This window comes from Geotrypetes seraphini, chromosome 3, assembly GCF_902459505.1.
Source record: "Geotrypetes seraphini chromosome 3, aGeoSer1.1, whole genome shotgun sequence".
In the NCBI taxonomy this organism is placed as follows: domain Eukaryota; kingdom Metazoa; phylum Chordata; class Amphibia; order Gymnophiona; family Dermophiidae; genus Geotrypetes; species Geotrypetes seraphini.
Window position 1 is genome coordinate 273448104 of NC_047086.1, and position 12962 is coordinate 273461065.

At 42.2% G+C, this 12962-nt stretch overlaps 1 protein-coding gene across 1 annotated transcript in view; it reads right to left on the reverse strand.

Moving 5' to 3' along the window:
- Positions 1-12962, reverse strand: part of HEATR1 (HEAT repeat containing 1) — a 693629-nt gene that overhangs the window by 612905 nt on the left and 67762 nt on the right. The window contains exons 3-4 of the mRNA XM_033935556.1: positions 9264-9480; positions 4026-4167 (exon numbers count right to left, since the gene is read on the reverse strand). Of these exons, the coding sequence (XP_033791447.1) occupies positions 4026-4167; positions 9264-9480 (359 nt within the window). The remainder of the gene's footprint in view (positions 1-4025; positions 4168-9263; positions 9481-12962) is intronic.

The window sequence follows — 12962 nt, forward strand, 5'->3', positions numbered from 1 at the left end:
ATCAAGCGTTCTTTATTCTACAGAAAATATAGGTTTTATCGTTATGGTAATAGAACCGGCAGATTGCTAGCCACACTAACTAAACACTGGCAGGATGGTCGATACATATCCCGAGTGAAGTCTGGGACGCACACTTATCTTACAACACCATCCGACATAGCTGAAGCGTTTTACACACACTTTTCGAACTTCTATGCTAGTCATACTACATCAATGGGGCCTGATGTTCTTGACTATTTGGAAGATGCGGGTATGCCTAAATTCACTGACCTGCAGAGATCAACCTTAAACAGACCCATCCAGGGCACAGAGATACAAAGAGCAATCACACAATTAAAATCGCACACTGCCCCGGGACCAGATGGGTTTTCTACAGAATTTTATAAAACAATGTCTCTACAGGTGTGTGAACCTCTCCTGGGATATTTTGTGGTGGCGCTGGAGAAGGGCCGCTTTCCTTTACATGCCAATGCGGCCACCATAACATTAATACTGAAACCAGGCAAACCTGCAGATGAAGTAGACTCCTATCGTCCGATATCCCTCCTAAATGTTGATATAAAAATACTGGCCCGCCTATTGGCAAATCGATTGTCTCCACTCCTGCCATTAGTGATTTCCCAGGCTCAGACGGGGTTTGTCCAAGGCCGCCATTCGGTGGTGAATGTTAGGAGGGTGTTGCTAGCAATGTCTAGAGCTCAACAAGCGTCCAACCCGGGCATATTGGTCAGTCTAGACGCTGCAAAGGCCTTTGACCAGGTTGATTGGACATACCTATTTAAGGTACTGGAATACATGGGAATAGGGGGTTGGTTTGAGTCTTCCTTGCGGGTGTTATATGCGTCACCAACAGCGTCCCTATTGGTCAATGGTTTTTTTGACACAGCCATTCAATATTGGTAGGGGCACACGTCAGGGATGTCCACTATCCCCGCTGCTATTCATACTTTATCTAGATCCTCTGCTACGAACTTTATTAAAGGATGATATTCTAGTTGGGCTGAGGGAGGGCTCCTCTCAGATAAGAGTACTGGCATTTGCCGATGACATCTTACTTACACTCGCTCAACCACACAGTTCCTTGAAGCGTGCCTTGGAGATATTGGATGAATTCCACATATATTCCGGCCTGACATTAAACAAACAGAAATCTCTAGTGCTTCCATTACAACTCTCACTATGTGAATCATGGTCCGACCCCTTCTCTTTAGTATGGGCCCCAACATCTATTCGATACTTGGGAATTCGTATACCGAGAGATCTGGCAACACTCTATACACTTAATGTTCGCCCACTGCTTACCCAAACTACACAACGGTTGCAGGCATGGAGATCCTACCCACTGACACTAATGGGCAGGATTGCGTTATACAATATGATGATGATCCCGCAGTGGCTGTATGTTCTACAAACTTTACCCATTTATTTGCTACACAAACATATCCGGCTTCATCATCGTGCATTGTCTCACTTTTTATGGCGAGGCAGGAGATCCCGAATCCCCCTAGGCAATTTAACTTTGCCTATCTCTCAAGGGGGTCTGGGTCTCTTGCACTTGGGGAGGTTTAATGAGGCTTGTTTACTGCGGCACTTGAATGACTGGTTTTGTGGGACATCTCACTTCTCAGCCACGAGGGTGGAGTGTTTGGCACATGCCCCCTATCATTTTAGTTATATGTTACATGTCAAATGCCTTCCTAAACGGGACGCCAATTATGGGGATGTGTTTCTCCTACCCCTGCGTAGACTTTGGAGGAATCTCTGCCGGCGATTAGCCGTTCGACCTAATGTGACTCCATATCTACCGGTGGCTGGTAATGGAGATTTTCTTCCAGGTATGGATATGGGCGCCCAGACCTGGTGGAGAGGGAGGGGGCTATTTTATTTATTCCATGTAATGCAATCTAATGGACAATTACAATCTTTTCAAATGTTATGTGATTCATCAGTACTAACACCGGCGGATTGGTTCCAATACAGGCAGCTCCATCATTATGTCACTACCTTATCGGAAACAGCCTTATCTGACTCTATCCGAGACCACCTATCGAAAGCCATCTGCCTAACGGCACAAGAACCTGTACCACTGCGAACCCACCATAGATTTTTACAAGAATTGGCTGGAGAATTGGACTATGCTTTATTGGCATCGCAATGGACACAAGATTTACAGATTACTATTTCAGTGGACATACTGAAACGGAGCTTTTCAATGGGCATGAAACTTCAGCTGTCGGTAGCAGAAAGGGAACGATATTACAAGTTTCTAGTCCGGGCATACTTTGCTCCTGTTCGGGCATTTCGGGCACGTATCAGTCCTACTGATTGTTGTTTGAAATGTATGGCCCCGAGAGCCTCTTTGGGTCATATGTTCTGGCACTGTCCGGGCATTCAGGCATACTGGAAACGTATCTGCCTACATGTACAATCTATCTGGAAATGCACTTGGATACCTACCAATACGTATTTATTCACGTTAAAACTTACTATGAGGCCCATTCGACCGGGTGCAGCGGTGTTTGCCAGAAAGGCTATTTTCGTGGGACTTAAAACTATACTTCAATGCTGGTTGTCACCACATACCCCAACAGTTTCCCACTGGCGCACGCAAATGATCCAGTTAGCAGGTTATGAGCGATTATCTGTTACAGACATGAACTCTAAGGCTGGTGTTTTATACCTACGCTGTTGGATACCATTTTGTTCTACACTAACACCGGTTGTACGCAGTAGATTGTTGAATTGACCTAACTGTTAGAGGCTGTTCCCACGGGGGGTGGGTGGGGTGGGTGGGAAGGTGGGGGGGGGAGTTTGAAGGGGGTTGGCAGGGGTTGGGGGTTATTGGGTACTTATTGGGTACAGTTATGATATTTAGGTAAACTGCTTGATGATCTGGCTGATCTTGTCTCTATGTACATGTAAAACCTAATAAAACTGTTTTAAACATACACCTATCCCTATCTGCCCACATATCCCAAGTAGTCTCCACCTCCTTCTACTACCTTCGCCAACTGAAAAGGATCAAACCCTACATCTCCACACCAGACCTCGCCCAACTCCTATACGCATATGTCCTCTCCAGAATGGATTATTGTAACTCCCTATTTAATGGACTAACCAAAAATAATATCAAACGCCTCCAACGGGTCCAAAATGCAGCCATCCGCCTCCTACACAACCTCAACTACCACGATTCCATCTCCCCGGCACTCCATGCTGAACACTGGCTCCCAATTAGCCAACGCTGTACTTTCAAAGCCCTGACAATTGCCCACAAGAGAATTTATTCCACCACCCCCTCCTACATAAAATCCAAGCTACCCATCTACAACCCCACTTGCACCCTCCGCTCAAAGTCAGAGATACGCCTATGCACCCCCCCCCCGGAAGATCCCTGCTCACAGAAACAGCCCACAAACGATCCTACAGCCACTTCATTCCACACCTTTGGAACCAACTCCCCCCCCAACTTAGACAACAGAACTCATTATTAACTTTCAGGAAATCGGTAAAGACCCTCCTCTTCAACTAAAGATCTCCTCTGTCTTCTCCCCCCCTTATGCCCCCCTCCACTCTCCTATCTCCTCCCCAAAACTCCAATATAACCCTCTCTTACTCTCTCCACCAACAAATTGTATCTAAACGCATATAACTTTCCTTAAACTAAACTACTGTATTTCCCCCTTCTCTCTTTCTGCTAAACTCTCCCTGTATTTAATTCTCTCCAAAATCTATAAATCCAATTACTAAACCTGTTGTATTACTTATATGTCTATTTACTCTCCACTATGTATGTTCATTGTAAGCCGTTCTGAGCTACTGGGAGGACGGGATAGAAATCCAAATAAATAAATAAATAAATAAATATACTCTGGCTTAGAGTGAGTGACCAAGCTAACCCATTTGAGAAATTGCTCTAACTACAAACACAAAAGAGAGAGAGTGAGACAAACTTACACACCCAAAATAAAATAAAGTGAGCAACTAGAACCCCTCTCATATCCTTTTGTATTCTTTAAAAGTACCTGAATAGGTTCCAACCAGTTCCATTTATGAGTAGGGTCTTTAATTTTCAGGAGCTGGACAACTCTTACAAATATTCTTGTTTCATGATATGGCAAAACGCATCCAATCAAACTATCCTGATTGTACAGGTGGATGTGAAACCTGCCAAAACAAAGGGGAAAACACAGAACACAATTAAATAAAATTCTACTGATAACACAGACAGAGAACTTCTGAGCACACCTCGATATGTTGCCTACCTGCTTACTACTAGTGTTCTCTTTGGAATAATGCCAAAACTAGCATGACATCTGAGACAATGAAATCATACACCCTGGGAATTAAAAGTGAGATTCATTCCTGACACAGTATTCACAAAATTAAACCATTTAGAGATTGTGATGATGACACCATAGAAAAGATTATTGGCAACTATCATACTATGGACACAATTACCTTTTATTTACTCTCTGTATCCTGAAGAGTGTGCCATCTATCTTTATGAGACTTGAGTAAGCTACTTGCCACAGAGCAGATACTCTCTTAGTGGGGGGAAAAATCCCTCTCATGTACTAGTAACACCTAAGTTTGAGTGTAACATAGAGTGATTAATTCTTGTGGATTAATTGTAAGCCTATTTGTTAGAGCAGTGGCCTGAGAACTTGGGGAAATGGGTTTGATTCCCACTACAGTTCTCTGTGACTCTGGGTAAGTCACTTTGGCCACGATTCACTAAAGTCAGCGATCGCTACGGCCCACCGCCTATTTTACGATCTGATCCAATCCACTTATGCAAATTAGTAAAACCCCATGAAAAATAGCCAAGCAATTGATTCTTTTTTTTTTTCTTTATTCATTTTCAAATTTGACAATAAGTGCACAAAATAATATATTTCAACAAGTTATAAAAATCTAGTGATACGTTTACCCTCCCCTACCTCCCAACCTTCATCATATTTTCAATCAGAAGATACACATATTATGTAAAATTGTACCCAACACTCTCCCTCCTTTGGTGTGCCAAAAGAAGAAAAAGAAAAGAAGAAGTGATGACTATTCACTACAATATTTTGTCAATGGCCTCCATATTTTTATAAATTTAGTATATGTCCCTCTTTGTATTGCTATTGCTCGTTCCATTTTAAATATATGACATAACGTATTCCACCAAAATGTATAACTAAGGTTACTGTGATTCTTCCAATTATTGGTTATGTGTTGGATGGCAGCCCCTGTCATAACTAATAAAAGCTTGTTGTTTTCTGATGATATTTGACTTTTTTTCCTCATCATCATGCCAAATAACACTGTATCGTAAAAGAGTGCCACATGATTTTCCATTAATGCATTTACTTGAGACCAAATTGAATTCCAAAATTTCTTAATATAGGGACAATAATAAAGTAGATGATCAAGTGTCCCAGGTTCCAGATTACAGTGCCACCATCTATTGGACTTAGAACTGTTTAAATTTTGTAAACGAACAGGGGTCCAAAACACTCTATGTAATAAAAATAACCAAAAATAAGTTTGTCTCATAGATGCTGACACTGTACATCTCATTCTCCAAGACCAAATTTGTGGCCATTGAGATGCAGAAATTTGGTGCTTGATCTCAATGCTCCAAATGTCTCTCAGACCATTCTTTGGTTTTTTATTCAAGTATCCAGATATTAATTTATACCACAGTGCAGCTTGATGTCCTAGAAAGTCTGCTTGAAAGCATAAGAACTCCAGACTATACTGACTATTCAAAGTCTTCCATTCAGGGAACCCTACCTGAATTGCCTGCTTCAACTGCAACCATTTAAAGCTTTGTGTTTTACTAAGACCAAATCTATGTTGCAGTTGTGAAAATTCAAGCAGTTTACCATCTGAAATAACATCATTTAGAGTTCTAATACCTACAATAATCCAGTTCTTCCAAAGGACTTGGGCTCCACCTATTTTAATCTTGGAGTTTATCCATAAAGATTGATTAGTTGACTTATTAATTGGGATAGGTGTTAATTTGCTGATATATCTCAAGGTTTTCCAAGTATCCATTAACATTTTATTTTCTCTATATCTCCTAGGCATGTTAATGCTTGGAACATGAACTAAGTTCAAGGGAAACAAAAGGCGCCATTCCAAATATAACCAATCTGGTGCATTATCTATGAATTCTGGGAGGATCCAATACATACCCTGACGTAAAATATAGGCTTGATGGTACCTATAAAAATTTGGAAAATTTACCCCTCCCTCCTCAATTGATTTTTGCAAGGATACTAAGGCAATTCTAGGCATTTTACCAAGCCAAAGAAATTTTGTAAGAATACCATTAAGCTTTTTATAAAAGGACCCCTGAAAATAAATCGGTATCATACTCATTTGGTAACAAACCACAGGCAAAATCATCATTTTAATAGTTTGAACTCTCCCCCACCAAGAAAGATGTAAAGGGTTCCATTGCTCACATAACTCTGTAACTTTTTTTAAAACAAATTTTTCATTCTCCTTTACTGTATCATCAATTGTACTTTTAATTTGAATACCAAGATATTTAAATCCATCCTCTTTCCATATGAATGGAAAAGAATTGAATAAACCTTTTAGACAATAAACATTTAAAGGTAAAATTTCTGATTTACTCCAATTGATTTTATAACCCGAAAATTTACCAAATGCTTCAATTAATTCCAACAAACAAGGTAAGGTAGATTCTGGATTTCTCAAATAAAGCAGAATATCATCTGCATATGCCGAGATCTTATATTCCATATCAGAATAAGGAATACCCTGTTTCCCCTTTGCTTGTTGCATAGCTAACAATAAGGGTTCTAATACTATATCAAATAACAAAGGAGATAAAGGACAACCTTGTCTAACTCCCCTCCGCAATTCAAATCCCTCAGACAACGTATTATTAATATTTAATCTTGCAAAAGGGAAGCTATACAATGTTTTTATCATTTGTATAAATCCAGACCCTATACCAAACCAATCCAAAGCTTGATACATGAAATTCCATTCTACTCTATCAAAAGCTTTTTCTGCGTCTAAAGAAACAGCAAAAGCCGGCTCTTCCAAATTTTTTGATAAATTTAACATATGGAATGCTAATCTAGAGTTATTAGAAGAATGTCTTTTGGCAACAAACCCAGTCTGGTGCATATCTATAATATGAGGGAGAGCTTTAGAAAGTCTCAAAGCCAAAATTTTCACCAAAAGTTTATTATCCACATTTATTAAAGATATAGGCCTGTAGTTTGAAACCAAAGTTTGGCTTAGGCAAAACAATTACTACTGATTCAGCCATAGTACCCTTAATATATCCTTTTATAATTTGTGTCTGATATAAATTTAATAAATAAGGGGAAGGACATTTTGAAATGTTTTATAAAATTCTACCGCATATCCATCACCACCTGGAGCGGATCCAACTCTAAGAGACTTCAACGCTGATTCTAATTCTTTTAGAGATATAGGTTCTTCTAAACTTCTTTTTATATATTCAGGAACCTTAGTTCCAACAATTAATTGATTCACTAACAATTTCTTGGTTATTTTGCATTAGTTTTAAGATTGTAAAACCCAACTGCTGTAGACCTGTCGGTAGCTGTGTTACTGACAGGTCTGCCTGGCTTTTTTCATTTTTGTTTAATGGGCCAGATATTTTGTGTGTATTACACACGCAAAATATCTGTCCAATAAAAAGAAGAAAAAGTTCCCCCCCCCCCCGACAAAGCGCTCCATCCCCTCCCCCCTCCTCAAACTCCAAAAAAATGGTAGGAGGGATGCCGACTCCCTCTTGCCATCAGTGTTCCCCCCACCATGCTCTAAAATATGTCAGGAGGAATGCCGACTCACTCCTGCCATTGGGCAGACTCCTTTCCTACCCCCCCCAAAAAAAACCCAAATGGCAGGAGGGATGCCCACTCCCTCCTGACACTGGATGCGTACCCCCGCTCCCCGTCCTCCCTCCCTGTACCCCTAAAAGTTGGAAGCAGGACTCCTCCAACGAACTGCGGGCCTCCCTGATTGGCTCAGGCCCAAGGAGCCTGAGGCACCTGAGCCAATCACGGCCTTGGGCCCCTCCCCATGCATCATATGATGCACCGGGGCGGGACCCTAAGGCCTGCAGTTCGAAGGAGTCCAGAGCAGGAGGCACTGACCTCCTCCTGCTCCCAACTTTTAGAGGTACAGGGAGAACGGGGAGCGGGGGTACGCATCCAGTGGCAGGAGGGATTGGGCATCCCTCCTGCCATTTTTTTTTTGGGGGGGAAGGGGTCAGCCCGATGGCAGGAGGGAGTCGCTATCCCTCCTGCCATATTTTAGAGCGCAGTGGGGGGAGCGCTGATGGCAGGAGGAGTCAGCATCCCTCCTGCCATCTGTTGGGTGTTCGGAGAAGGGAGAGGGGAGAGAGCACTTTGTCAGGGGGGGGAAGCTTTTTTTTTTCTTGGCCAGATATTTTGCGTGTGTAATACACGCAAAATCTGGCCCATTATAAAAAAAGAAAATGAGCCGGCAGAAGCCCTGACAACAGTGACAGGAAATTGCTTCTCCAGTCACTACTGTCAGGGCTCTGCCCCGACTCAATTGCTCACTGAGTGATTGAGTCATGGAGTTTGCATGCAAATGATTTGCACTTCCGTGCAAATCATTTGCATGCAAAAAAGATAGTAAATCAATCGCTGTTTAAAAATTGGCCAGAGAATCGGCCAACAGCGATTGAGTCGCTATCTTTAGTGAATCTGGGTCTTTATCTCCACTGCCCCAGGTACAATATAAGTACCTGTAAATAATATGTAAATCACTTTGATTGTAACCAAAGAAAGGCAGTATATCAAGTCCCATCCCCTTCCCATATGTTTGAACCCTTTGTTCCTCCAGTTTCCAAATGGCAGAGAAGCAAGCTATGGCTGCACCTCCATTCCAGTTCTTCAGAATTATTATTGATCTTTCTTGATGTCGCTTGTTTTCAATTTCTGCACCAAGTAAGTAAGTAGAAGCTCACAACCAAACAAACAGTGTAGATGTAATGGGATTAAAGGAAAATAATCATGCTAAGGCTAGGATCCGTTTCAGGCATACATGCAGGAGGCTTACATCACTTCCTCCTCCAACTGCATGTCTTTCCGAGTCTTCATCTGTTCATATGGTTTATAATAATTTAATTCCTTAGTTCATACACTATTCTTGGTTTTCAGTTAATTACTTAAAATAAATACATGTATATTTTAAAACCCTGCTAAGCATGCAGTTTACTGGCCTACCTGTAAATCAGCCACTCTAGGCACTTCTGTGCAGGCTTCAGCATAAAGTAAGGGGAGAGGTGTGTTAGAAATAGAGCAATACTCTCATCTAGCTGTTGGTTTGCCACTTTAGTTTGCACACTGCGCTCCAGGCTTTTGGACGCATGGCTGAAGAGTGTATCCTGAAAGGCTTTGAAAGATGGTTCAATGCCCATAAGCTCCTCCAGGCCGGTACATCCTGTGGAAAGTAGAAGAGAGTAAATACATAAGCATTACTTTGTCATAGGAATAACATATGGTGATGAAACAGCAGATCAAAGTATTCAAGGAGCTTTAAAGCTGTAGAGATACACAACGCATATAGAGACCCGACACAAATGATGTTTCACCCATGCAAGGGCTGCATAAGGGGCTCAAGAAAAACAGGTGGTGTCTAAAAGAGAATCACCAGCCAGGTTGCAACAGTATAATCCTAAAGATGGCAGAAAGCAGTTAGATGGGTTATCAAACTGTTAAAGCTGACTAAAGCATCAGGGCAAGAGATATGATAGCCCATCCTTAAAATATGTGTAATAGCCGATTTTCTTGCTCAACCAAGATGTTAAGACCTTAGCACAGCCTTGGTCTATAGTTAAATATGCATTATCACTAATCATTCATGAACACCAAGTAGGGCTTGATCCAGGCTGCTATACCTCAATGAATCTGTGTAAAGTGATGATGAAATTACATGAGAATAGGGGAAAAGCCAATTAAGTTGTCATAGCCAGTTTAGACATTGCCTTTGATAGTGTATTGTAGCCACATTTATTTGGCTTACCTCAATAATCTGCTTTCTAGTAGAAAGGCACGAGTCTTGAACCAGTGAGTTATTCTCCTTTATTTATTTATTTATTTAAAAAATTTATCTACCGCAAACAACTTTGTGGTTTACTCACAAGTTTGTAGAAGGCATCATCTATTTTTTTCTCTCGGCTCCACCTCCTACATTTCTGGTTTTGTGCCCTAGCTCCTTAGTTTGTATCAAAGCAGTTGACATTTCCTATAAGAGGTGGCGAGAAACGGGGTGCTACCCAACCAGCCAATTCTGTTCTGATCTGCATCAAATGTCAATATAATTACAACCGAGAAAAAGATGGAAATGAACAAGCCACCTACCTAAGTGCAAAAAAGCACAGTTACTTACCGTAAACAGGTGTTATCCAGGGACAGCAGGCAGCTATTCTCATGTCACCGACGGAGCCTCGATGTGGAAGCCTCGTAAGCAGACTTGAAGAAACTAGAAGTTTAGAGTCAGCCGCACCGCACATGCGCGAGTGCCTTCCCGCCCAGCACAGGGCGCGTCTCCTCAGTTCAGATAGCTAGCAGAGAAGCCAACCAGGGAAGGTGGGTGGCTTGTGAGAAAAGCTGCCTGCTGTCCCTGGATAATACCTGTTACGGTAACTGTGCTTTATCCCAGGACAAGCAGGCAGCCTATTTTCACATATGGGTGACCTCCAAGCTAACCAGAATGGGATAGTGGGAGTGTTGGCCAAAATGGCCATCCCGGCTGGAGAAAACATCCAGACAATAGTGAGAAGTGAAAGTATGAACCGAGGATCAAATAGCAGTCTTGCAAATTTTCTCAATAGGTGTAGATCTGAGGAAAGTACTGAAACTGCCATTGCTCTGACTTTATGGGCTGTGACTCTTGGTGCGCTCCAAATAAAAGGCCAGAGCACGTTTACAGTCCAGATTATAAAGAGCTGATTATCCAGGATGAGAATGAGGCTTTGGAAAAAACATTGGAAGAGTAATGGATTGGTTGAGATGAAATTCCGATACCACCTTAGGGAGGAATTTAGGAAGAGTACGGAGGACCACCTTGTCATGATGGAAGACAGTGAAAGGTGGATCAGCAACTAAAGCTTGAAGTGAGGGCAATGAGAAACACCACTTTCCAAGTGAAATACTTCAGATGAGCCGTAGACATTGGTTCAAATGGAGGCTTCATCAATTGAGCAAGAACAACATTGAGGTCCCAAAGCACAGGAGGTGGTTGGAGAGGTTTGACATTGAAAAGTCCTTTCATGAATTGGAAACCACCGGATGAGCAGAGGGGTGTCCCTTCAATAGGCTGATGGAAAGCCACAATTGCACTGAGATGGACTCGGATCGATGTAGATTTGAGACCAGAAGTGGATAAGTTCAAAAGGTAATCCAAAACAGAAGATAAGGAGGAATGTTGAGGCTCCTTATCATGAGAAAACACACGTAGAAAATCTAGTCCATTTTTGATGATAGCATTGTCTAGTGGTAGGCTTCCTAGAAGCCTCTAAAATGTCTCTGACAGGTTGAGAAAACTGAAGAGGGGTCATGTTGAGAGGTACCAAGCTATCAGGTGTAGAGACTGCAAGTTGGGATGAAGCAGAGATCCCTGACTCTGTGTAAGCAGAGATGGAAAAACTGGTAGAAGGTATGGCTCCTGTCACCACCTAGTCTATGGCCGAGCGGATTTTGGTAGCTAGGCAGTGACGTATTCTGACACCCTGGCGTGAGCCCCTTTGAAGTAGGGCCACCTTTCAAGCAGGATACCCCCTGGAATAGTTGAAGTGTGCTTTAGTACAAACAGTTCCATACTCAGCATGGTTCAAATCAAAACTGAGAACTTTATTTAGGCGTACAGCCTCAGCAACACAAAATAACACTGTTTCAGTGGTAACAAAAAAAAGGTTGCACAAAACAAAGATTCTTCATAAATCCAAAATATAATGTTCCCTGCTCTGGGCTTTATTCAAATGCCACATAGTCCCTAGCATTTCTCTTCACCAGAGCTTGGTTTAAACATACAATTTGCACTCCCAGTCCAAACCCCTTTCAATTCAAAACAGACTTGAAATCAAAAGAAAAATCCTATGCCACAATTCTTTAAGCTAGCCTTGTCAGTAACTAGCATGGCAAACAGAGCAGTTCTTAACTTTACCCGGCTCCTAAGGCACACAGAGATAATGGGGCTTCACAGTTTGCTTAAGGAGATTAATCAATAGTTGCAAGCAGGCACGAGGTTTGTAATAGGACACCAGAGTCTTCCAGCTGTCTCCTCACTCGGAGCTTGAATGAGCTGAACTACGGCTGGAGTCACATACATAAGCTGTGATGCTTTACACTGGCATACAGTCAGGGATTAACTTCTGTCCTACCAATTCACAGTTCCTAAAATAAGGTAGAACAGGTAAGTTGGAAAGATACCTTCTTATCACACTTTCCAAGGCTAGGAAATCTCCATTCCTTCAGGTGGGATTTCAGGGGAAGTATCACTGGCTTCTACTATCATAGGCTCAGGCAAACATGAATCTACAGGAAGGTTCCTAACCTGGTCCTCTTCCATGGTCCAGTCATTTCCTGCCAGTGGTTCTGACTGCTCCTCAGTCAGCATAAACTCCCACAGGGCTGCTTCCTTCGTCCTGGGCCTCCTCCCCGATCTGGTTTCCGTTCCTCTGCCTGCTTCCCCTCCTGCTCCTCTTAGCTCATCAGAGAGACTCCGTTTAAGCTGAGGGAAGAAACCACTTCCCTTTTCCAGCAGGGGAGAAAGTTTTCTTCCTTTGGCTTGAACCGTTCTCCAGGCTCCCTGCTGTGCTGCGTTCTGCTTCACAGACTCTGCAAACCCATAAGGCCAATCTTTACTGTTTGACCTCAGGACATTATCAGAGCAGTCCCAGCTTTCTGGACCTGCTTCCCTTT